Below are 23,399 nucleotides of genomic sequence, written 5' to 3' on the forward strand. Positions count from 1 at the left end.
TTGGTTTCTGTAAATCAACTTGTTTTGGGTATTTTGTATAAATTAATGTTGATATCTTGGGGGGAAAAAGTTATGACTGCAGTCTCATGTTTGTGGTTTCAGGCTGAGGAAGCCAGAACACTGGAGGAGCTGCGTCGTGCTGAGGAGCTGGCCTCGCTGGTTTTGACAGAGTCTCAAAATGCAGCAGCAGCTGCAGCATCACCAGACGCCCTGGAGGAGCTGGAGTCAGCAGAAACTTTTGTGGAGGCATCAGCAGAGGAAGAGGAGGCAATACGTCCGCACGAGGCATCACAAGTGGAGGAAATTCTTCGACTAGAGCGGGAGATCCAGGTGCTGCAGAGACAGAAGGAGCGCCAGGAGCTCTCTTTGACTGAAGCCTCGCTGAACCGCCTGCAGCAGCTTCGCGATCAGGAACTCCGGCGGCTGGAGGATGAAGCCTGTAAGGCAGCGCAGCAGTTCCTGGACTCCCTGAACTTTGATGAGATTGACGAGTGTGTGAGGAACATTGAGAGCTCCTTGGGCGTGGGTGAAGAAGATGAGAAGAAGGAGGATGACCAGAGGAGGGGTAACGAGGAAGAAGAGGTTGATGAAGGGTTTGGTGCTGATGATGATGCCTTCAAAGACTCACCAAACCCAAGCGAGCACGGCCACTCGGACGGCCAGCGGACGAGCGGTATCCGAACGAGCGATGACTCATCCGAAGAAGACCCGTACGCCAACGATGCTGTGATTCCGTCACTGCCACCGACCACTGTGCTTCACCACTCTTTGCCAGCGATGCCTTCGGCCTGCCATAGCGCATCATCCAGCGGGGATTCGGCTTACTGCCACCCCCAGGCTTCATCTGAGGCTCAGTCTGATGAGCTGGTAGAGCTGATACCTCCAGATGAGGATTCAGACTACGATCAGGATGACTACGATGAAGGTGCCATCGTGTCTAGTGGCAGCATGGCTTTCTCCAACCCTCGCAGTGGACAGTGGTCTCCGGATTACCGCGGATCTGTTGGCACCTACAACAGCTCAGGGGCTTACCGCTTTAGCTCAGAGGGGGCTCAGTCCTCGGTAAGCTGAATCCTTGTTTAACTTCTGTTTTCAATGACAGGGAGAACATTTCATGCCCGATTTTCTACTCAAACTTAGCTGCTCTAACTCCAAAGTAGTGTAGTCTTTGAAGTTAGCAAAAAAAACGCAGGCTTCAAAAAAGGATCCAGTGAGAGAGATCAATTAAATGGCATGACTTTAGCCATTTTACAACTCACAGGTGCAAAGAGCACCACATTGTACCTTCTCTGTTATTTGTTGAAATAATATGCAAACTAAGGTCTTGCATGTCTTGTTTAATTTCAAATTTTTGTTGATTTGCTCCAGTTTGAGGACAGCGAGGACGACTTTGAGAGGTTCGACACAGACGATGAGTTGTCTTATCGCCGGGACTCTGTCTACAGCTGTGTCACGCTGCCGTACTTCCACAGCTTCCTCTACATCAAAGGTTATTATTTTCTTATAGAACATACTCTTCTTTTAATAAACCCCAACAGGTGAGAGTTACGTGCATCATCTATATGGCTTTAGGATGTATTTTGGTGAAAAAGCATTGTACTTTCTGTGTTACCTTCTGATTTGATTTTTTGATTTGATTTGATTTTATTGATTAGCATTCAAATATCTCAGTGAAGACAAAGAGACAAAGAGCAAGATTCTCCCCTCCAGGTGACGTAATGATGGTGGAGCATTTGAAATCTCATATCTTTCTTCTCTAGGTGGTCTGATGAACACGTGGAAGCGGCGTTGGTGTGTTCTGAAGGACGAGACTTTCCTGTGGTTCAGAACTAAGCAGGAGGCTCTGAAGCAGGGCTGGCTGCACAAGAAGGGCGGGGGCTCGTCCACGCTCTCCCGACGCAACTGGAAGCGGCGCTGGTTCGTGCTGCGTCAGAGCAAACTCATGTACTTTGAGAACGACGGAGAGGAGAAGATGAAGGGGGTGCTGGACATGCACAACGCCAAGTAAGGACAAGAGAACATAACTTTGAGGGTTGTTGTTTTTGCATGACAATACTTTCATTTACAGTAACAACAGAAAAGCTGTCAGTTAATCATTTACATGTAAAATATTCAAGAGATATATGGTTGTGTTATTGAAGAGAGATAAAAACTCAGACCTCTGAAGGATTCATGGTGAAATGGTTATGGAAGGATGTTTGTATATTCAGGGAACCTCACTCATTATTTTTCCTTTTTTTTTTGACCTGTAGAGAAATCATTGATAACACCGGTAAGGAGAATGGAATCGACATAGTGATGCCAGAGAGAACTTATCATCTGATTGCCGAGTCTGCTGAGGATGCAAGGTGAGCTGTGTGTTTGTCTTTGATGTATTGTTCTTATCTTTTCACAATAACCAAAGAAATGAATTGTGATTTGATCTGTAAAGGACCTTTCATGCAAGCATGGAGTCAAAATGACTGAAATAACAAGTAAAAACTAGAATTCAGTAGTAAGTTAGTTTCAGTGACACCACTAACTTCGCTTACCTGGTCTATTTAATTACACTGTCAGAATTAATTACATGGTCTTGTCCATTAATAGAAATATGCATTATATGAGTAGAAATATCTCAGAGTCATTTTTCAGAATAAAAGTGCAATGATTCAAAATGTCTTCAACTATTTAAAGGTTTAGCTTCTTTTGAGGAGTATCTTTAGCAACCTCTAACAGCTAACAGTAGCTATGTGTTAATAACCTACTCAAGTCTTGGTCTTATAGGCTTAGAGAATAGCTTGTGACCCGCTGATAACCAAGAGTCGTGCAAGAGTCCACAGCTGGCTAATGAGTGGTTGCTGAAGATTGTTGGTAGCTGCTAGCATTAAATAGTAGCAAAGAGGGATACGGTGTGACACCAAAAACCTCCTCACGATTGCTTTGGTCAATGGCAGGTTGTCACGGTCCCCCGTAGTTTGCATAGAAGATGCCGAGTTGCCTGTACACACTTGCAAACTTTTCACCAAGAGGTAGTGAAACTGAAAAATGCTAGGCTTACTGGATGTGGAAAACATTTGCCTTACATGTTGATTGCAGCAGTAAGTCAAACGTTGGAGGAAAGCCTCTTTATCTGGTTTACGTCACACTTTTTGAAAAGTGTTTGCAAGCTGGTTTCTTCCATACAAAGCATTGATGGCTGCATCATTTTGGTAGAAACCAAGTCACAGCAACACTCGCTTTGTGACCGATTCCACCCTGCAACCGCCAAAAACCATGACCAGCTTTTCATGGAAACCTCAGCTCTCTAGTGTTATTCATCATTTCTAGTACCTGCTAGCAAGTACAATTGACAAGAAGGCATCTTTACACATTACAGGGTAAATGGAGAGCCATGCACCGTTTCTCTCTGGTGGGCAGGATTTAAATGTGCTCTATAATCTTTTTCGTATAATGACAGTAGTGATTATTAGTCACATTGTTATTACACTCCTAATGCTCCCAGTCCTCCCATTTGTTTCTTCTCTCCTGATCCTATTATTTCCTCAACTGGCATGAACCTGCTCACAGTCTGTCGAAAACTGTATAACAAACAGGAGGTATTGTTGCTATAGGTCAATGTGACGGTTGCCTCTGGCAACACATTGATTTCCTCTCAGACAGTCTACTTCCGCTGTGGCTCAAAAGGGCAACAAGCACTCTGTCTGTCTGAATCTGGGACATAATTATGTTTGCTCTGTCACATTGTGGGGATTTGACCTCCTTTAAGGGAGAAAAATACAAAAGGACAAATCTTAGTTTGAGGTCACAGGACATGAATGCTAGTTAATGCAATGTACTTTGAAGTGAGGAAAACATGGCTGTGGGTGTGTGATAGGAGCAGGTTTGTAAAACCAGACGCTCTCTCAGTGCGAGCCAACATCAGCTCCATGTGTCTGAGACACAATCAGACTGAACCCAGAAGTGTTTTGGATTTTACACACATATAAAACTTATAGATGTACAATTTATATTAAAAGGTACACACATGCAGGTTCACACTAATAATTGCATTCATGATAAAAGTATGGCTAAAACTTTCCTTTCATTTTATTTTTCATTTTTAGTTGTTCTCACTTTGAAGTAGTTTAGTGTTGAGTAAGATTCAGTTTCAAATGAATTTTTGGACGTAGGAGGAGCCGAGATGCTTGTGTCTAACTGACCGGCCTGTATGTCCACTGTTAAAGCTGATTACTGTTTATTCCATGGTGATGATGATGATGTCACCCGTTTGACCGGCTGCCCTCTGGTCGGTGCCTCAGATCAATCAGGTTCATCCAGACTCACAGTTTCTTCCCCTGGACCATTTGGACTGCTAACAAACACTATCCCCACGCCCCAGCCCTGCCCACCAAACTCGCCAATCTGAGCCATGGCCTGAGTAACCCTCATCACTCAGGTCATTTACACACGGAGTCTATTCAGTTCTTTTTGCATTAGAAATATATTCTATATTTCTCTTGATTCTATATTTTTTTCACCTGTTTGCTATTTATTCCTGCTGTCTACTATTTATGTTGTGTCCTGACAATAAAGGGCTATTCTATTCTCTATGATCTCTTTGTTTACAGTCAGTGGTTCAGCGTGCTGAGTCAGGTCCACGGCTCCACAGAGCAGGAGATCAGAGAAATGCACGATGAGCAGGCCAATCCCCAGAATGCTGTGGTGAGTACTGTGAGGAAACAAAGCACTCTGGGAGATGGAGTTCTAATAACATTTCTGTTTAAAGAAAATAAATGTCTTCAAAATGCGGCCGTTTAATGTCGTCCTAACAGCAGAATGTTCGGCACTTTGCTTTAACAGATTTCCATAACACAAACCTTCGTCTCACACCGAGGAGAGGACGTTAGCCTTTAATATATGTTCCTCCATTTCCTTATTCATGCCTCACCTCTTAGTAGCATTTTTTCCTCCTTTAAATTCCAGCTGCAATAAAAACATAGTTAATATATGCATGTATAGCTCTGGGTTTCCCCACAATGGATAGCAATGGCCATTTAATAAATAATTGGAGATATTGTGTACTTTATGAAAAGAGATGACATGGTAATAATCAGCTGCCTCTCCAGTCAGCTCTCAAGACAAACTGGTTAGAGTGGAAGTTCTCAGCAGATTTCCAGAGCAGAACAAGCTCCAAGTTGAGCTGCAGGCAAAGGCTGTGGAGTTGGAGTTTGTCTGCTGGTGTGACAAGAAGCTCACAGAAAAGCAGCTGAATTATACTGAGGATGGCACCTGGTGGAAAAACTGAAAATTAGAAAAAAAGCCCCAAAATCTGTCACTGAGCCTTTCATCCAGCATTCATGCTACCCTAACCCCAACCCTCTTTTGTTCTCCTCTTTAAATTTTAAATTTTGTTGTAATGCTTTGTTTTGAAGTAACAGGACACAGATGTGCTGAAAATGCCACGTGCTTTTTCAGTGTTGCACCTGTGAGTGAAGGCCTTGCTGCTTGCGTGTGAGATAATTGGTTTCCACGGTGCAGCGAAGGTCAAACTCATTATCCACACCCTGAAAACTGTTTGTGAACCTCCCTCCATCTCTCTGTGTGTCTCCTCAGGGAACGCTGGATGTGGGGATGATCGATTCAGTGTGTGCTTCAGATAATCCAGAGAGGTGAGGACCTACATCAAACCATCAAACATCACATCATATATATATGGATTTTCTTTGACAAAGACTAAAGCAAAGAAACCAGAAGGTGTCGGAAAAAAGCCATCAGAGTGAAGCCCGTTGGGTTTCAGCACCTCAGCAGCTGCATTTCTTCACACGGGGAACATTTTAGATCAGTACATTCTGGTCCTGTATTTCTTCTGTTGTGTTCTAACCTATATGTGACAAATATATAATTCCTGCTATTTTATGTCAGTAGCTTTAATTCTTCTTAGTCGTCTGGTTCAAAATTAAAAGTTTAGTTCATATCTCTTAATCCAAGAAGTGCACCCAAGAGCTATTACGGTGTTAGACTATTGATCTCCTTTCTGTCGTCTTATTAATTTCTGAACTTCGACAGGCCGAACTCCTTCGTCATGATCACTGCGAACCGAGTGCTGCACTGCAATGCTGACACGCCTGAGGAGATGCACCACTGGATCACTCTGCTGCAGCGCTCCAAAGGAGACACCCGAGTCGATGGACAGGAGTTCATCATCCGAGGTGACAAATGATTCGTTTATCGTGGCCGTTTTTCCTTTTTTAATTTGTGTTTAAAATTTTTAACTACAGGTTAAAAGTTGCAGGTTAGGAAATCAGATTTTAAATAAAAGAAGTTTCCCCTGTCATATCTACAGCTCCAGTGGTGGGTGCTCATATCAATGTTATAATTCAAGTAATCAAATGTGTATATGTAGAAGCTGTAAGGCAAAAGCTTCAAACGCTCAGTTTTAAGCAGGTTTGATTTTCTCTGTTATTAAAGAAAACCGTAATAAAGCTCTTTCACAGAGAATAAGCTTGACCTTTCTGCATTTTTATAGTTTTGAAAAGTTCAGAGGAAACCAGAGAATACAAAAAGTTATTTAATAATTATTTCCCACCAGGCTGGCTGCACAAAGAGATGAAGAACAGCACCAAAGCTTCGCTGAAGCTGAAGAAGCGCTGGTTCCTGCTTACCCACAATTCCCTGGACTACTATAAGAGCTCAGAGCGTAATGCCCTCAAGCTGGGAACGCTGGTGCTGAACAGCCTCTGCTCAGTGGTTCAGCCCGATGAGAAGGTCTTCAAAGAGACTGGTAAGAGAAGAAAATGGCAAGAACTGCCAACTCATTCTCTACCCAGTAGCTTCAATTTCTCTCCGCCCCTCTTGTCGTGTCAGGATACTGGAACGTGATCGTGTACGGCCGTAAACACTCGTACCGTCTCTACTGCAAGCTGCTGACTGAAGCCACACGCTGGGCCAACTCCGTCCAAAATGTCATAGATACCAAAGCTCCCATCGACACACCCACCCAGCAGCTCATCCAGGACATCAAGGTAGGAAACTCTGAAAGTGCAAAAATGGATGTCAGTGGTCATTTTAATTCTTTCCTTCCAGTAAAGCCTCAGATAATCAGCACTGCACTAAACCCAAGCTCCTCTTCTCTTTGCAGGAGAACTGTCTGAACTTGGAGGTCGTTGAGCAGATCTACAAGAGGAACCCGATCCTTCGCTACAGTCATCACCCTCTGCATTCCCCGCTGCTGCCACTGCCCTACGGGGACATTCATCTCACCAGTGAGTACCACTGAGACAGAATAGGATTAAATTGGGATTGACAATCTAACTTAGTACTAATGTCTTTAAAGTATCTCATTTTTACCATTTTAGTTAAGATATTAATGTACCATATGTACTGATTTAATCACAACTTCTTCCCTGCTCAGCTCCAAGAAGCAGAAGCTACACAACCCTGCAGGATGAAGCCCTCAAGGTGTTCAGCTCGCTGCAGCATTTGGAGGGCGTGGCTGACCCCGTGCCCATCATTCAGGGCATCCTGCAGACGGGCCAGGAGCTCAAACCACTGCGAGATGAGCTCTACTGCCAGCTCATCAAGCAGACCACACGGCCGCCACAGCCCGGCAGCCCTGGGAACCTGTGCAACTGGAAGATCCTCGCCTGCATGTCCTGCACATTCGTCCCGACAAGGAGCATCCTTAGATACCTCAAGTTCCACCTGAAGAGGTGTGCACTAGGCTGCCACATGTTTATAGATAAATTACTTTTATTCTCTCAAGCTGACCATTTCCAAATTGCTCTCTGCAGGACCCGCGAGCTGTTTCCCGGCTCTGAGATGGATCGTTATGCTGCCTTCGCCGCTGATTCATTGAGGAAGACTCGAGCCAGAGAGAACGTGCCGTCTCAGGAGGAGATCCGCTGCATCGTGGCCCGACAGGACATGAGCACCACCGTTCACTGCCACGGAGGAGGGTCCTGCAAGATAACCATCAACTCGCACACCACCGCAGGAGAGGTAGGTTTGTGGAAAACGGGGTTATGTGCCAAAGCATACAAATAAACAGTGTACTTTTTACTCAGCTCTAGTTTTTATGATTTAAGCACAGTATAAAAGATATGTTTGTACCAACAGAACAACCCAACAGTAAATACAGAGCTGAAATGATTGTCAATCATCTATTTTAATTGAAAATGAATTGACAGCTGTTTTAAAAATGACTTTGTATTGTAACAGCCTGAGCTTCTTATCTTCTTCTCTTCTGCTTTTTTCCTTACAATTTTCCTTATTTGTTATTCAATAATAATTAACAATAATTAATTAACAATTAATTAATTCATCAGTCACAGCAATAAAATCCTGCTTTTATTCAGCTCTTTTGGCCTGGAGCCTGTGTAAGCATCCAGGCTTAAATGCTCATACACTGACATGCTTGCTGGAATTTATTATTTTCTGATGCTGCAGAAAATATCAGAATCTGGATAATATGATGAGCTAAGACCCTGTTAAAAGGACATTTTAAATATTTTATAGTTATAGAAATTGTACTTTCCACCTTTATTGAATGGCAGTCCCAAATGTCTGGAATTTAGACAAGAATTCATACTTTTTTTCTTTTTTTTTAATCTCATCTACAGTTTTAAAACCAGTTGCATGTGTCCCTGTTGTATCTCATCGTGTGTGTCAGGTGGTGGAGAAACTGATCCGCGGTCTGGCCATGGAGGACAGCAGGAATATGTTTGCCCTGTTTGAACACAACGACACCACAGAGAAAGCCATCGAGAGCCGCACTGTGGTGGCTGACGTGCTCGCCAAGTTTGAAAAGTAAGCCCCACCATGTTTGATTCTGAAGCAAATGTTTTTGTCTTCTGGCCAATGCTAACACAATCACTCTGTGGTCTGCAGGCTTTCAGCAAGCCCAGACGAAGGCAGCACTGGATGGAAGTTTTACTTCAAACTCTACTGCTTCTTAGACACGGACAACGTTCCCAAAGACAGCGTGGAGTTTGCTTTTATGTTCGAGCAGGTCAGACTCGTGGCTCATTGTCTGGGGATGGGACTAGGAGACTTTTGTAGCTGATTCTGACTGAACTTGGAAAGATTTTTTGTGGAAATTAAAAAAGAAAAAATGCTTAGATCTTATAGTTTTAACTATAATTTTCTCTGTGTTCCCTCAAAGGCCCATGAAGCTGTGATTCGTGGTCAATACCCGGCCCCTGAGGAGACTCTTCAGTTTCTGGCTGCTCTGAGACTTCAGTACCTTCTGGGTGATCACAACTCCCAGTCCACCATCCCTGAAATGTCCCAGGTGTTCCCCATGTCTCGACTGCGGGCCCGGGTGCAGAACTCGGCCAAGACATTCGCTCCGGGGACCGGCTCGGTGGCCGACCGCTCAGGCACGGCGGAGAGGAAACGCTCGAGTTTCCTGGAGGGGACACTGAGGCGGAGTTTCAGGAGCAGCTCGCTGAGTCGGCAGAAGCTTGAAGAAGAGAACAGCCTGGAGGCCTGGATGAGGGAGGAGGCGGCGGCCGTGAGAACCAGCGTGATGGACAAGTGGAAGAAGCTGCAGGGGATGAACCAGGAACAGGCAATGGTCAAATACATGGCGCTGGTGAAGGAGTGGCAGGGATACGGATCCACTTTGTTCAACGTCGAGGTGAGAAGAGAAATCACTTTTCTGTTTAAGCAAAAACTTTGTTCTCCATGATAAAGGATGGTTATGTTCCCATAAAGACAGCTACACAGCCATAGGTGGAAAGATGGGATTGTTTGGTTGGTTTAAAGTCATCTATTGCCAGTTCTAAACAAAACTGATCTTAGAGGGAATGATAGGAGATTTTGATGTTCCATGCTTGCTGTTTCAGTGCCGGGATGGCATGTTCCCCTCCGAGCTCTGGTTGGGTGTGAGCCGGGAGGCCATATCAGTGTACAAGCGAGGGGAGCCGTGGCCTCTGGAGGTGTTCCCGTATGAACAGATACTCTCTTTCGGAGCTCCGTTATCCAACACCTACAAAATCACCGTGGAAGGCCGAGAGCTGGTGTTTGAAACCCAAATGGTGTGTACATCCTCACTCAGTCATAACTCCTGGTCTCCCCATAATTTCAATGCAGGTCATTAAATACAACACCAACATTTACTCCTCTCCTCTGCAGGTGATGGACATCGCCAAGCTGATGAAAGCCTACATCAGCATGATCGTCAAGAAGCGCTACAGCAACTGTCAGTCCGTCAGCAGCCACGGCAGCCACTGTAGCACCTGGTGAACTCCGCCCTTTCACCCTCTGCCTCGCAGCCACATGCAGGAGTGCAGCCAGGGGGCCGAGCGTGGCCGGTGCCGGCCATGCATGGACGCCCATCCTCTGCACTCTGGAGAGAGCAGCTCATACATTTCATGTCAGACTGACTCTGAATGCTGGAGGAAAAAAAGTTAAAAAAACCCCAATATGCTCTTAATGTAAACTAGCTCAACTTATCTTGACCTGGTTTCTTTTAGAAACAGTACACATCCACTCCTTATTCATCACGATAAAATGTAGGCACAGGGCTGTGGATAGTTCTGTAGCAAACATGGTGGAAAGTTATCCATAAAACTCAAGAAAACAGAATGAAGTCCAAAAGTTGACTGAGAAAGCAACATGAGAATGCTTCTTGTTATCTAAATCAACAGATATGTGATAACGAGCAGGGACCAGACTTTAAAAGACTCAAACTGCGGGCAGCTTCTAATTGGTTTCCCTCAAAGCCTGCCAGCTGTCAGTGTTATTTTATTTTTTTATTTAAGATCCTTTAGGGCTTAAGATCAATTGCTCCTATAAATTCCACAAGTTAATTACTATTTTTCATAAAGTGATAAAATGCTTGAAGGACTATCATCCTTGTCACATTCACCTCTGTTCAGCCAACATAATATGAAGTTTTTGTTTTAAAGATGGAAGTTGTGTACAATCTTCACTTTCTTAAATAAGCTAACAAGTGCACATTTTTGCCCCACATTAAAGTAAAGGGGACTTCTAGCTAAGCTTCCTAAACTGACTAGAGAAAACAGAACAAAGGATCAGTTTAATCTGTTAATCCCAAGGCGTACAAAGTGTACCATGACAGACGTTCACCCCCAGACTCTGATTACAAACCACAGTCTCTTAGACCAAAGAAAACTAGGTGGTGGTTATACACAATCATATTTTTATATTAGTCTTCATGAAGTCAGATGCAGCTTCTAAAAGGTGGATGTGTCTTGTTTTGAAAAGAAACAGTTAATTTTCTGTCCGATGGTAAACCTCTGAGGCCCTACAGGGACTGTTTTTGCAGAAGGGGTCGATTTCTCACAGAGGTTGGTAAGCGTGTGTGTGTGTGTGTGTGTGTGTGTGTGTGTGTGTGTGTGTGTGTGTGTGCGAGGAAGTATGTTATTAGAAAAAAAGAAGAGTGTCTACAGGCTGTCCGAATGTATAAAAAAATTAAAGGCAAAGAAGACGGAGGAAAAACAACTACAGCCTACAAGCCTTTTCCTCTGCTTTGAGAAACTCTGGGACTTGACCTTTTCCTGTTCACTGTAAATAAGATGCAACTGTACCTTTACGTTTGTGACTGATTGTTTTGCTTACGATACAAAGTGCCTGTTCCAACTGAAGCAGGATGATATCTAATCAGATTTAGCCTTTATTGGTGCCACACTCGTTCCTGTGTAGCCTGAATCTGAAAGGTGCTCCCACACACATTTCCCTTTAACTGCCAATGTATTTGTGCACTGCAAACTCTGACCAGCAATGGACGTCATTCAAGGGTTTTTAAATCTGTCAGTTGTGAGAAACTAAATGAATTGAGGCGTAAATTGTTTATAATATTAAAGATACTGATATAGGGCAGCAGCCTGGATCATTGACTAATTGAACGTTTGCAAATGTACCCGAGTACGTGAGTCTTACTGACAATGTTGCGTTGACAATATTGGACATATACATGCAGTTGTTTTTATCTTTTTCTCCAAACCTTTTTTCTTTCTTTCTTTCTTTTTTGCTGTTGGGAAAGAAAAAAAGAAAAAAGCTATGTATAATAAAATATTTGCAGATGGGTAATTTGATGTCAGACAATCTTTTACGTCTCTTTGTGATCCACGTTGACATCTGCTGGCAACAAATGTGAACTGCAACACCATCTTTCCCTTTAGAACAACCTGAACTTAAAATGTAAATTGGTTCTTTGGGGGGTAGAAAAGAGGAAATATTGGAATACATTTTTTAAAAACGTGAAATAAGAAGATGTAGATATTTTTTCTGTCTGCTGCCTGTCTACAAAAAGCACTTACAAATTCAAAAAGCTATTACATGATGTGTCTATTACATAATAGACATAAGAATTAATCGTTGTATTTCAGTGTAATCTGTCACGATTTAGCTTGAATGGCTTGTTCAGTTGGACTGTTTGCAGTGTAACATTCCTAAAAACGTTTCACTGGACCTCCGCGGGCGGCAGATCCATCCAAAGATGCGTGTGCAGGTTTCCTCCACAGTGCCTTGTTGTATATGATGTACACTTTTTTTTTTTTCATGTGTGGGTTCTTTTTTTGGTATATGTGCAATGTTATATATACTTTAATCATGTGGCTGTACATTTTATATTGTAAGTCTTTGCCTTCTATTTTTTTTCTCCTGAATCCTGATCAGATGGCAGTTTTCCCAAGCTAACAAATCTTGTATTTTTCTCTAAACAACTATCTGACAGTGGATCTTTGACACAATGTTTTGTGGGGGGGGTTTCCTCCTAGCTGTAATTAGTGTTATGTGCTGAACTGATGACTCTAACAATAAATCGCTACACTTTTGGTCTCAAGTTACCGTTTTGTTTTTCCTGACTATTAAAAAAAAGGTTTAGTTTAAGAAAGTTAATGTGACAACCAACGGCTAAAGCTGCTGGACACACATCCAAGAACCTAAAAAAGGCCACAAACAAATACACCTCACCAACAACAGCTACTTTTTTTCCTTTCTACTTATCATCACCATGTATATATCTCACATCCTCTAGTTGATCTCAAGGGTACTTAACTTCACTAACCAGTCAAGTCACTTCCTCTTACACTCAACTTCCACCACCTTGATTCCTAATCTTGGTTGGGGGTGATGACAACATCTCCCCCCCCGACCTGTGGTCCTGGCTCCCCCTTGCCGTAGTATGTGTGTTGTACCTTGTCAATCTGTAGCTGTGAGAGCCAAATGTTGAATCGAACTTGCGGCTTCCACTCCAAAGGCGTGTAGTCTTACCACTACGCTATCCAGCTGCTAGCTCGCTATATATGTATGTATCTATATATCTATGTAGATAGAGAGATAAGATCAGTATTAAACACATACCTAACAAGAGCAATCTGGAACAGCGCTTTTGTTGCAGAAGTCAGTTAGTTGTGGTCATAGTTCTTCAGCATGTAGCTCACACTGCAGAAGCATAAATGGAGTAAAAAAAATTTAAGTGACAGGTAATTTAAAATGCAACATTTCTCACAGCTCAATATCAGCTAACACTAAATGTTTGTGTAGTTTGTTACACACCTAATTTTGCTAACTGTGGTAAAGTTTACAGCAATGCACTAAGTTGGAGTGGGGCAGAGCAGCTGTGCTGTTCATGGTCAATGTTAAGTTACTGCTTTTTAGTTTTAGTTTGACTTCAAGTACATTTCTGAGCTTGTACTTTTTCACTTTTACTCGAGTAAAGACTGCTATTATTTCAACACCAGTATCTGTACTTAAGTGACGAATGTCTGATATTTCGCCACCTAGGTTTATTGATGTTACACTGTCTGATCAGTGTTCCCATGGATGTCACCAGCCCAGCTGTCATAAATAAAATTTCTGTGATAATATGCAGTAGTGTTCTTTGGTCTAGATGAGCAAAAATGATACCTTTCATCACTGGGGGTTTGACTTCATCTCCTGTAACGATGCCACACACGTAGCATCCTGCAGCAGATACTCAAAACCAATATGACGTTGGGCAAATAACTCGCACAGCTTTGTATCTATAAATATTCTTTATACATTACATCCATGTTACAGTCAAAACAAATAGAAATACAGCCAACAGCAAAAGTCACATTCAAGTCATTTCTGTGCTGCACATTGCAACGTCGACACCCAGCCTCCTAAGGCACCAAAAAAAGTAAATGACTCGTAGGTCAAGAACAGATTAGCCCATGGCCCAAACATCACAGGGCTCATGGAAGCTCAAAAGAATGGTTTACAGACAGGGAAAAACACAATTTCCAATAGCTATATTTATACTGGCACAAACCATCTGAGGATCAGTCCTTTGAGGCAAACACTGCCATGCTGAACAGATGTCACTTTGCCAGCTTATACCAGCACTGGAAATGTTATGAATGACAATGAAATCTAAAAAAGGGGGATCGGGGGGTCACGTTATGGCCCCATGTCATAATTTAAATTGTGTTTATGTACATTGGGTGTCTGCCCCTTCATCCCTGGGTCCAACCATTTCTGCTTACCCATTATGTTGAGTTCTATGTGGCACCTGGTGATTGGACGGGAGACTGATGGTAGCTCCTTTAAATTAGAGACCTATTAGGCTGACCTCTCTCCTCCTTCCTCCTAAGAATCGATAAGCATAGAAAGCCATTTCTATGGACATTATCTTGGACATTCCCTCCAGGAAGCATAGGTGTGGGAAGCATTTTTCTTTTTCTTTGGCCTCGTGCACACCCTGATATTGTCTACATTAATAGATAAATAAATCTCTTCTTTCTGGAGTGCAATTCTGCCGTGGCACTCTTCAGTCCTTTAGATTGGTGAAAAATGCTTCTTTTCACTTTTTATGCTACACCCATGATTCTTCTAGGACTGAGAGTAACATCATGGGGGCTCATCCAGGATTTGGACCTCTTATACCCAAAGCAAGAATCACATCCTTAACCAGCATTAAATGTTTGCTGGATCATTTTTTTCAATATCATTTTGACATCAGGTTTTTGTGCTCATATGAAATGTGTCATAATTCCTGCATCCCTGTCTGTCAAATCCTTTTATCGGCATAAAACATAAAGCAGGACATCTGGTTGTATAGTTACAAAGCTCAGAGACCCTGCTTAAAATTAAAAGCTATACATCATTCCTAAGTACAGCTCTGAACCTAGAACACTTTTGTGTTAGCAGTCCTGCAATGATGCATTAACAATATAACACTTTTGAATAATTCGTAATAACAGTAAATTGTAACACTGATTTTCAGCAGCTGACAGTGTGTCCAAAAATAGCCGACCCAAGAAGAAGAAAAGGAAATAAAGAGAGGGTGATGCCCATATGGCTCCCATATTGGAAGACTTGCTTCTCGAAAAAAGTTCATAAAATTCACTTTGTCTTCAGTCTGATCAACACCTATTAGTTGATAATTTGGTCTATCTCAGCAATTTTTCCTCAAATTTTGAAGAAATTTGAGAAAACTGAGAAAAATGGAGGACAAAAGAATAAGTTGCAGAAAAAAATCTATATACAGCAGACGAACAGTATCTGAAAGCCAAAAACAGGGAGGAAAGGCTGAGGAATGAAAATTACACAAGAACTGGACTGGAAGTCAGTGGCATCAGTTCTTTTTGAGTTTTAAATGTAAAATGTTTGTTTCAAATCATTCAATATTTACAAGGGCGTCTATAGCCGTCTGGAAATCATGGTGGAGGCTCTGTCATAATTTGGGGCTGAATTTCAGCCGGTGTTCTTGGGGGATGTTTTCTAAATGTATAGAAGTCTACCATCAGATTTTAATTCACCATGAATGCCATCCACAAAGCTTCTGATCATTTTCAGACACACTGCCAACACTGTCAGTCATGGACTGACCTCCCCAGAGCCTTGACTTCAACATTATTGAAAGCAACGTTGAATCATCAGAGTAAATGGAACAAAAAGACAGCCAACATCCAAAGAAGAACTTTGAATGGCTTTTCCAGAAGTCTGGAGAACTACTGCTGAATGCTCCTTAAAGAAATTACAAGAGGTAAGTAAGCTTGTCTAAGAAAGTTCTGGCTGTGTTGAAAAAGAAATGTCAAACCAATTATTGACTTTCAAGCTTGTTAGAATTGTAGAAAATATGTTTTGTTTTTGGGGTTTTTTGCCTTATATCCTGTATTTCCATCTATGTTTGCACTTATTTGAATAAATCGCTACACTTATTTCACATTTTCCTAACAAAACCTAATGAAATTAAGGGTGGCTTGAGACTATGACACCATACTGTCTCTATGCCACATTAGAGCAGAGATATATGAGAGCGAGAGAGAGAGAGGATATTGGCTGTGTACAGTATTCCTCAACCTTGAACAGGCAACCCTGTGATCCTACACCATGTCTGATGTTGTGCCTTAGATTTGTAATCTGGATAATCCCATCACTTCCTTCAATTCCACATGACATGAGTGCCACACAACAGTTTAAAAGGAAAACTACAAAAAAAAAAGATTTATGTGAGGGTGGCTCATGTCTCTGTCACAAAATAAACAGTGTTATATCTCAGAGTAAAAACAAAGGCACCAACACAAAAATGTGAGTTACTGAAGGTATTAGATTGGTTTGAGGACCAGCCCCAGACAGCACACACAGTTCAAATAATTAAAAGTATTAAGTTACGGAAAAAAATCTGCAACAAAACAACTTTGCAGCACAGCTCAGACTGTAACTCCCAGATGTAACCCATCAGATGCTTCGTCTCTCCACAAATACTGCTTGGAGTTTATACCGATGTTACACGAATGACAACCTCTCCCGAATCACTGTCCTGGCTGAGGTTGTTTCGGGCTACCATTCTGTGGCAAAAGGGTGCCAAACACAGGCAAGTCCATGGATGTGATCCCAGCTGGGTCGGGTGTAAGGGGCCGCTGGGCCCAAAAGTGGCCAAAGGCAACCAAAGTGTCCTGGGGGCCAGCGAAGAGTGACCAGTGCTTGTGTCCTCCATGTCCTTGGTCTTGTCATAGCTTTGAACATCCCAGTGGAGGTTCACTGCTCGCCAGCGCAGAAACACGTTGTACACTGCTGCCCCCTCGTGGATGATCAAGCCTGTTATGATGACAGCAATTGACACATTTATAGGAATTTTGATTTTAGGCAGTTTGTCATGACCAACTTTCAGGAAATCTTTACTGTAAGGTTTTCTAAGTGCTTGAATTGAAGGCAACTCGATTTCTTTTCCAAGTAGTTGAAGACATTTCACCTCTCATCTGAAAGCTCTAGCAGCTGATGGGAAGTCCCACATATTCAAACTGTAGTGGTGTTGGTGCCTTGCTGACTGTCCTGAGTGCTGTCGATCTACCTGGTAATCATGTGAGCCATTATGGTCACGTGAGCCAAGGTGCGAATTCTTAAATGTCTTCACCAACTTAAAAAGTAGTCCAGTTGCCTTCAACTTGAGCACATAGAACTACCACGACCTGGATGACTGTTAACCTGCACAGACAGATATAAAATATTTTGCAAGTATTTTGTCTTTTTGTTTCCTCTTACATATTTCATCTTTCCTCACTTTAAAGTTGCCCTTCTCTCCTTCTCTTCCAACAACATCTATAAACTATTTGCTGAGAAAGCTGTTTTATTTTTTGTGTGTGGATCTAGAGTAACACCAAAGCCTTTGTTGATTTTAAAGGCTGAACGTGGCTTTTTATATGCATGTTAGAGGAAATCTGAAGGGAAATGGATTTTCTGTATGCTCCACTGACAAAAAACCCCAGTGGAGTGGTAGATGAGTGACAAATTTAGGGATACCCTGCCTCCCTAAATTGGAAAAATACATAAAAACCTTTTTAGTGTTTGTACTGTCTGCTCAGAAGGTGGTATTTTATGTTGTTGTTTTTTCTAGTGATTTATTGTGTAACCCAACCTAAGGTGGCTGTGACATTTCTTGACAACAGAGAGCGGTTGTCAAGAAATCAGTGTTGGAAAGGTTCAGTCTGCTAACATGGCTACAACAAAAGACTGAAGAGAAATACTCCCTTGGATATGCTCAGTACTATTATGAGATAGCATGAAACTGACTGTGAATGAATCAAAAACACAGGAGTGCATTATTTTCTTGGCACCATAAATTATAAAGAGGTCCAGCATTATTCTGAGAGATGAACTTTTAGACTGCTAATCTTAGAAACCTTTCATATTTGTGAAACTAATTTGTAGCACCGACTGCTAAAAAGATCATTTACAGTCATTTATGTCCTGCAAACAAGGGCGGAGCATCGACATTATCTCACCAGTCAAAACTGACACAAGTATGATGGCAAAAAACTGCATCGTATATAAACACATGATGACACAGTTTCAACGTACAACAGACCAAGAACGATCATTTAAACAACCCGTTCATGTGTCTGTGTTAGTTCTCTGTCATCCAGATCACCGTAGTCTTAAGGGCTTGAAAAAAGGAGACAACTGGACTGAACTGGTAACTGAAGAAGGCTCTTGGATGACTCCATTAAGCTACTGGGAAACTTCAGCAGCCTGCCTGATCTGAACCTAAACGGTCTTCTATTGTTGGACTTCTCTGCCAACCACCGATTGTCCATGACACACACCACAGTGACCAATTTTACAATCATATTATCAGACCTGCGCTCATGTATACGTACTGACACTCATTCAGTACAGTGACTCATGGTCTCCGCAGAAAGACACTGTCATTTTGAATCTCTTAGCGATTAAATGGCTTTCATGTCTTCCTCTTCTCACAAGCCTAAATGTTTTATTTCTTTCATTTTGTTTTTGTTTATGAAATGCTAATATAAAATAATTATTGAATAAAAACTTTATTTGTACTAAAGAAGTCCAAGAAAGACAGACACCAAGTCCCTGCACAACTTTTCATTTTGTAATTACTTTTCAGTACATGAAAAATTATTAAAGTTTTGGTACCACGATGCAATAAATAAGCAAACTAGAGATCTGCAGTGTGCAAGCTGTTATTTTTCTTTTCCCACGTATTGACTCATATTTCAGCACAGCACCTGTCCCATTTTCTGGTGTAGATGTGCATGTATCATATCCTATTTTGATATACCTTTATTAGTCCCACAAGGGGAAATTTCATATTATATCCTATTTTAGGAATTACTTTTCAACCAATTTAGATGTTGAGAAAAATATTATTTATAATCCTATTTGACAGAAAATCTTTAAGATGGCAAAGAAATATTTGCTAAAATACTGAACTGATCACTAAACTGTGGTTCCAAGGCTGTTCATACTTTAGTCGATAACCTCAAAGCACAATGCAGTATTTTTTTGCCCGAGATCATACACTGTCCGTGAAGTGTAAAGTGGATCTTGGAGTCTTAGGAAGGATTTATGGTCTGTCCAACGTGTATATTGGATGGTTGGATAACAAAAACCCAACAGCTCTGACTCATAGGGGGAATCATTTCTCAGACTTTCCACACTCACTTCACGTTGTGATCGTCCAGCTTTGCAGAGGTGAGAGGAGACCTGAGCACTGAGTACTGACTGTACTTTCTAGCTCTGTTGCCCTCAGCCAACCACCCCCTCACTCTGTCCTCAGAACAGCTAAACACGTTTAAGAGCATATCTGAGGAATGAGTTTATAAAGACACTGATTTTAAGCACTGAAATTTAGGCCTATGTTTAGGAATTTTTGTTATACAAGTACATTTGAGATCAAATGCTCTGCTTGAAACTAGAATTGTTGCCTTGTGGTGTCATGCCTTTGTCAAAAAGTCAGATACATCCACGTCTGAGTTTCAGGGAATTTCCTAAAAGTTACACATTGCCACGACAGAGAGTCAGCCACATCAACAAAGCACAGGTGTTTGGTGTGCAGCCGCATGCCCATTCTCACCTACACAGACCAGGTCCATGAAGCCATACATGCCGTAGCAGATCTGGAAGAGGACATCGCGACGCTGCCAGGTGGCCTGAGGGCTGAGCGCCGACCAGAGCAGCCAGGAGATGCTGGCTACAAGGAAGAGAGAGCCCAGGAACACCGCAATGATCTGCACCTTCTCCACCAGGGTAATGGTGATGGACTGCCACTGCACAAAGAACAGAGGCAATACATTAAATACACACTTTGACTTTAAAGACTTTGTTTATATTTTAGCAAGAGTTAAGATAAAGTAAGATCTTTATTTATCCCGTGGGAAATTCTTTTGTCATGACAACCTAATCAAAACAGTATTTTTGCTCCATGTCGGATCAATCTGCAGCACCACAAAATTCGGATGCCCGACCTGTGTTAATCAAATACATAAATAAAGGAGGGCCTTTCCACAGTATCATGTCAGTGTGACAAGGCAGTCCGAGTCCCATTTTTATGATTAAAAACAATGTTGGACTTATTAATGCATTATTGAATATATAATTATATCCATCCATCTGTTCATTCCATGCATCTGTCAATCAATCCGTCCATTTTCAGAAAGCAGCAGCCTAATCAGAGAAGCCCAGCCCTCCCTGTCCCACCTCTCGATGATATTAATCTCTTGGTCACTGCTCAAAGTTCAGTGTGAGGGTGGGACTGGAGCTCAACCAGTAAACTGTAGTGAAGCGAGTTCTTCTCACTCATCTGTCTACACTACAACAAACTAGTACAGTGTATATCTAAATAATATTAAACAATATAATAAGTTGTTAATTGTGCTAAAATAATTTTTAATTATTATTATTTTTTTTTTAGTTTGGGCAAAATGACTTGACTTGACCCTTAAATGTCTTACAATGGTTTTGTCCACCTCTTACCGTTCCCTAAAAGACATTGTTTTCTATATCTACCATACAGCGAAGCATAAACAGTCTGGATGTAAGCAGAACACATCTGTTTTTTTGTCACCTCATTTAAATAATCCTGGTAACAGGTACTAGACATAATTGTGCCCACTATCATGTCTGGGAGGAAGGTGATTTTTTCTTTTCCTTTTCTTTAAAAAATGGAAATAACACAGTGGTCTCACTGAAAGCTGAGTTTTCAAGGTATGTTATGGTGATGAGCACTCTGTAAAAACAAAAGAATCAATAGGAATACACTAATCATACACATTTCACTGCAGGTTGAGATGCGCTGAAGCGAAGTGTGTGTGTGTGTGTGTGTGTGTGTGTGTGTGTGTGTGTGTGTGTGTGTGTGTGTGTGTGTGTGTGTGTGTGTGTGTGTGTGTTGGCTTCAATGACTTGGTCTCTTAGAACAGCGGTCTCCAACCTTTTTTGTGCCACGGACCGGTTTATGCCCGACAATATTTTCATGGACCGGCCTTTAAGGTGTCGCGGATAAATACAACAAAATAAAACTAGTACTGGTACCGAAAAAAAGAAAATGTATTCATAACACACGTGAAAAGACCCAGGAAAACAGAGTAAACGATAAAAACGCTAACAAAATAACGCTGAAAACCGATAAAAACCCTGAAAACCCTACATTTCACACCTGAGCCTCAACTCTCGCGGCCCGGTACCAAACGACTCACGGACCGGTACCGGTCCGAGGCCCGGGGGTTGGGGACCGCTGTCTTAGAATACATTTAGTTGTATCTGTGTTAAGGATCACCTTGTTTTATCCCCCCCTCTCAGTCTTCTGACCGTCCATTTCGCCAAGAAACGCGTCTAAAGTTTATTTATACATAAGCATGAGGCCAGCAGGCATGAACCCTGTGGACACTGCTGCGAGGCAGAGAGATTATCCACTATGTGATTGGTGAACTCTGGCAGTTCTTTCAGCTCATATCCGGTTTCTATATTATTGCGGGTCAATACAACTATTCATACCACCAGAATACTCCCCACAGTCCGCCACTGAGCGCAGGGATAATTACTACACTCGTTTTATTTGGCGATAACAGAGGCGGAATTGCACAAAACCACCCTGTGAGGACCAAAAAACACAATGAGAAACCATTATCCCCCTAAATTGTGCTTTTATTTTAGACAACACTATGTGCAGCAGTAGCTGTGAACAGTTCACCAACAACGATTTGAAAACAACACAGCAGTTTATGTTAGTTTATACAGCCTCGTGTGATTTTAAATGATGCCTAACAAAGAAATAGAATATTTTCATACAGCAGAAAAACGTGACGTCATGTTCTGTTCGAAACGAGAAGCCACAAAACGGAGCCGCGAAAACACCTCGAAAGATTTTAAGTTGTCTGGTTGTTGTACACAGAGTTTTTTCGTAGCCTTCCTTTTATTATACAACTATCAGTTAAGAAAAGCCTGAAAGGAAGCGAGAGAAGCGCGCAGAAAACCCTCCACCGAGATGGTAAACACTCAAACACTCCACTCACTAACTTGCTGCATATAACTACTTTTATTAAGTATAACAAAGCAGCTTCGAATGATATCAGTGCAGTGATGTGGGGAGGCTCACAAGACAGACCTGCTAAAAGTGACCTTAAATATGCATCATTATGCATCAGATTCAAACATGCATAACAGAATGCATCAGTGTCGCACTGTACTGCGCTACTTTAAATTGGTCATTTTGCATCTTTTCAAATTTTAACTGCTTTCAAATAGGCTGCACGCTTGAAAATAGCTTGGTGTTCATGCATTGTCAGTATGGTAATAATGCACTGGGGTTTGATCTCAGAGGGCATTTTTACATAACTTGGGACTTTAGGACTGCACCCTGTGCATGCGCAATCTGGTCCAATCTCGGAAACTAAGCATTAGACTGATTTCACAGTTTTAAGCTCACATAGCCTACACACGTGTGCCACAGTCCTGCTAATATAAAAATCTATGTATCAAAATAAAAATGGGCCTCTTTATTCACCCTAAAGTCAGTGCTTTGCTTAGTAGAAAATAAAACTGCACCAAAATAAACCTGCTTTTTTTTTTTTTTTTTTTTACATGGTGCCACATTCCTGTTAATTAAAACATATTTGCATACAAATAAGGTGTGTAGTCAGGTGACTTTAGCTTGTCTTCATTCAAGAAAAATATAACGTTTTTAACTCCATTCATTGCACCTGCATAATGGACATGACTAAATCTCGTTGCAAAGGACTCCGAAAAAATTCATGGATGTTTAACATTCCAATATTGTACACCGATTGTGTGTGCTAATGGAAAACTAAAGTGAAGTTTGAAGGGTTGCAGTTTTAAAACACGAGAATAAAGGTGGTGCACTAAAGCAAATGTAAAAGTGACTTCCACAGAGCCATTTAACAGTAGAAGGAGGGCTGGGGGTGGTCCAGAACGGCACAGAGAGGCAACACATAATACAAGAATAAAATACTCTGTAAAGTTACTCTGTAAAAAGCAAAATTCCTGCGTTTAAAAAATCTTGCTTGAGTAAAAACTTAAAAAATATTATCAGAGAAATAAAATAAGCCTGATTTTATTTATCCCAAAGGTTGGGAAACTACTGTCTTGATATTGTACAGATACAATTACAGATAATTACAGACACCAAAACATGAAAACCAATGTTGCTCAGTAAAGATAAAAAACATATGAATTTAAAATCTAAA

The 23,399-nt window shown here is 41.6% G+C and overlaps 2 protein-coding genes across 2 annotated transcripts in view; one reads left to right on the forward strand and one right to left on the reverse strand.

Annotated features, from left to right (window-relative positions):
- myo10 (myosin X) overlaps positions 1–11,399 on the forward strand; it is a 128,765-nt gene extending 117,366 nt beyond the window's left edge. The window contains exons 25-41 of the mRNA XM_085388128.1: positions 103–1,062; positions 1,369–1,489; positions 1,761–2,004; positions 2,253–2,348; positions 4,587–4,680; positions 5,572–5,627; positions 6,025–6,167; positions 6,548–6,739; positions 6,823–6,980; positions 7,097–7,220; positions 7,370–7,667; positions 7,749–7,956; positions 8,627–8,763; positions 8,845–8,965; positions 9,119–9,595; positions 9,804–9,995; positions 10,093–11,399. Of these exons, the coding sequence (XP_085244254.1) occupies positions 103–1,062; positions 1,369–1,489; positions 1,761–2,004; positions 2,253–2,348; positions 4,587–4,680; positions 5,572–5,627; positions 6,025–6,167; positions 6,548–6,739; positions 6,823–6,980; positions 7,097–7,220; positions 7,370–7,667; positions 7,749–7,956; positions 8,627–8,763; positions 8,845–8,965; positions 9,119–9,595; positions 9,804–9,995; positions 10,093–10,203 (3,732 nt within the window). The 3' untranslated portion in view covers positions 10,204–11,399. The remainder of the gene's footprint in view (positions 1–102; positions 1,063–1,368; positions 1,490–1,760; positions 2,005–2,252; positions 2,349–4,586; positions 4,681–5,571; positions 5,628–6,024; positions 6,168–6,547; positions 6,740–6,822; positions 6,981–7,096; positions 7,221–7,369; positions 7,668–7,748; positions 7,957–8,626; positions 8,764–8,844; positions 8,966–9,118; positions 9,596–9,803; positions 9,996–10,092) is intronic.
- Positions 11,400–14,010: 2,611 nt separating this feature from the next.
- Positions 14,011–23,399, reverse strand: part of marchf11 (membrane-associated ring finger (C3HC4) 11) — a 28,440-nt gene continuing 19,051 nt past the window's right edge. Inside the window, exons 3-4 of the mRNA XM_085389153.1 lie at positions 19,775–19,967; positions 14,011–16,992 (exon numbers count right to left, since the gene is read on the reverse strand). Coding sequence (XP_085245279.1) covers positions 16,670–16,992; positions 19,775–19,967 — 516 coding nt within the window. The 3' untranslated portion in view covers positions 14,011–16,669. The remainder of the gene's footprint in view (positions 16,993–19,774; positions 19,968–23,399) is intronic.

The sequence above is a fragment of the Rhamphochromis longiceps genome, linkage group LG18 (assembly GCF_057381845.1).
Source record: "Rhamphochromis longiceps isolate RC_006_pf linkage group LG18, R_longiceps_female_GT1.1, whole genome shotgun sequence".
Lineage (NCBI taxonomy): Eukaryota > Metazoa > Chordata > Actinopteri > Cichliformes > Cichlidae > Rhamphochromis > Rhamphochromis longiceps.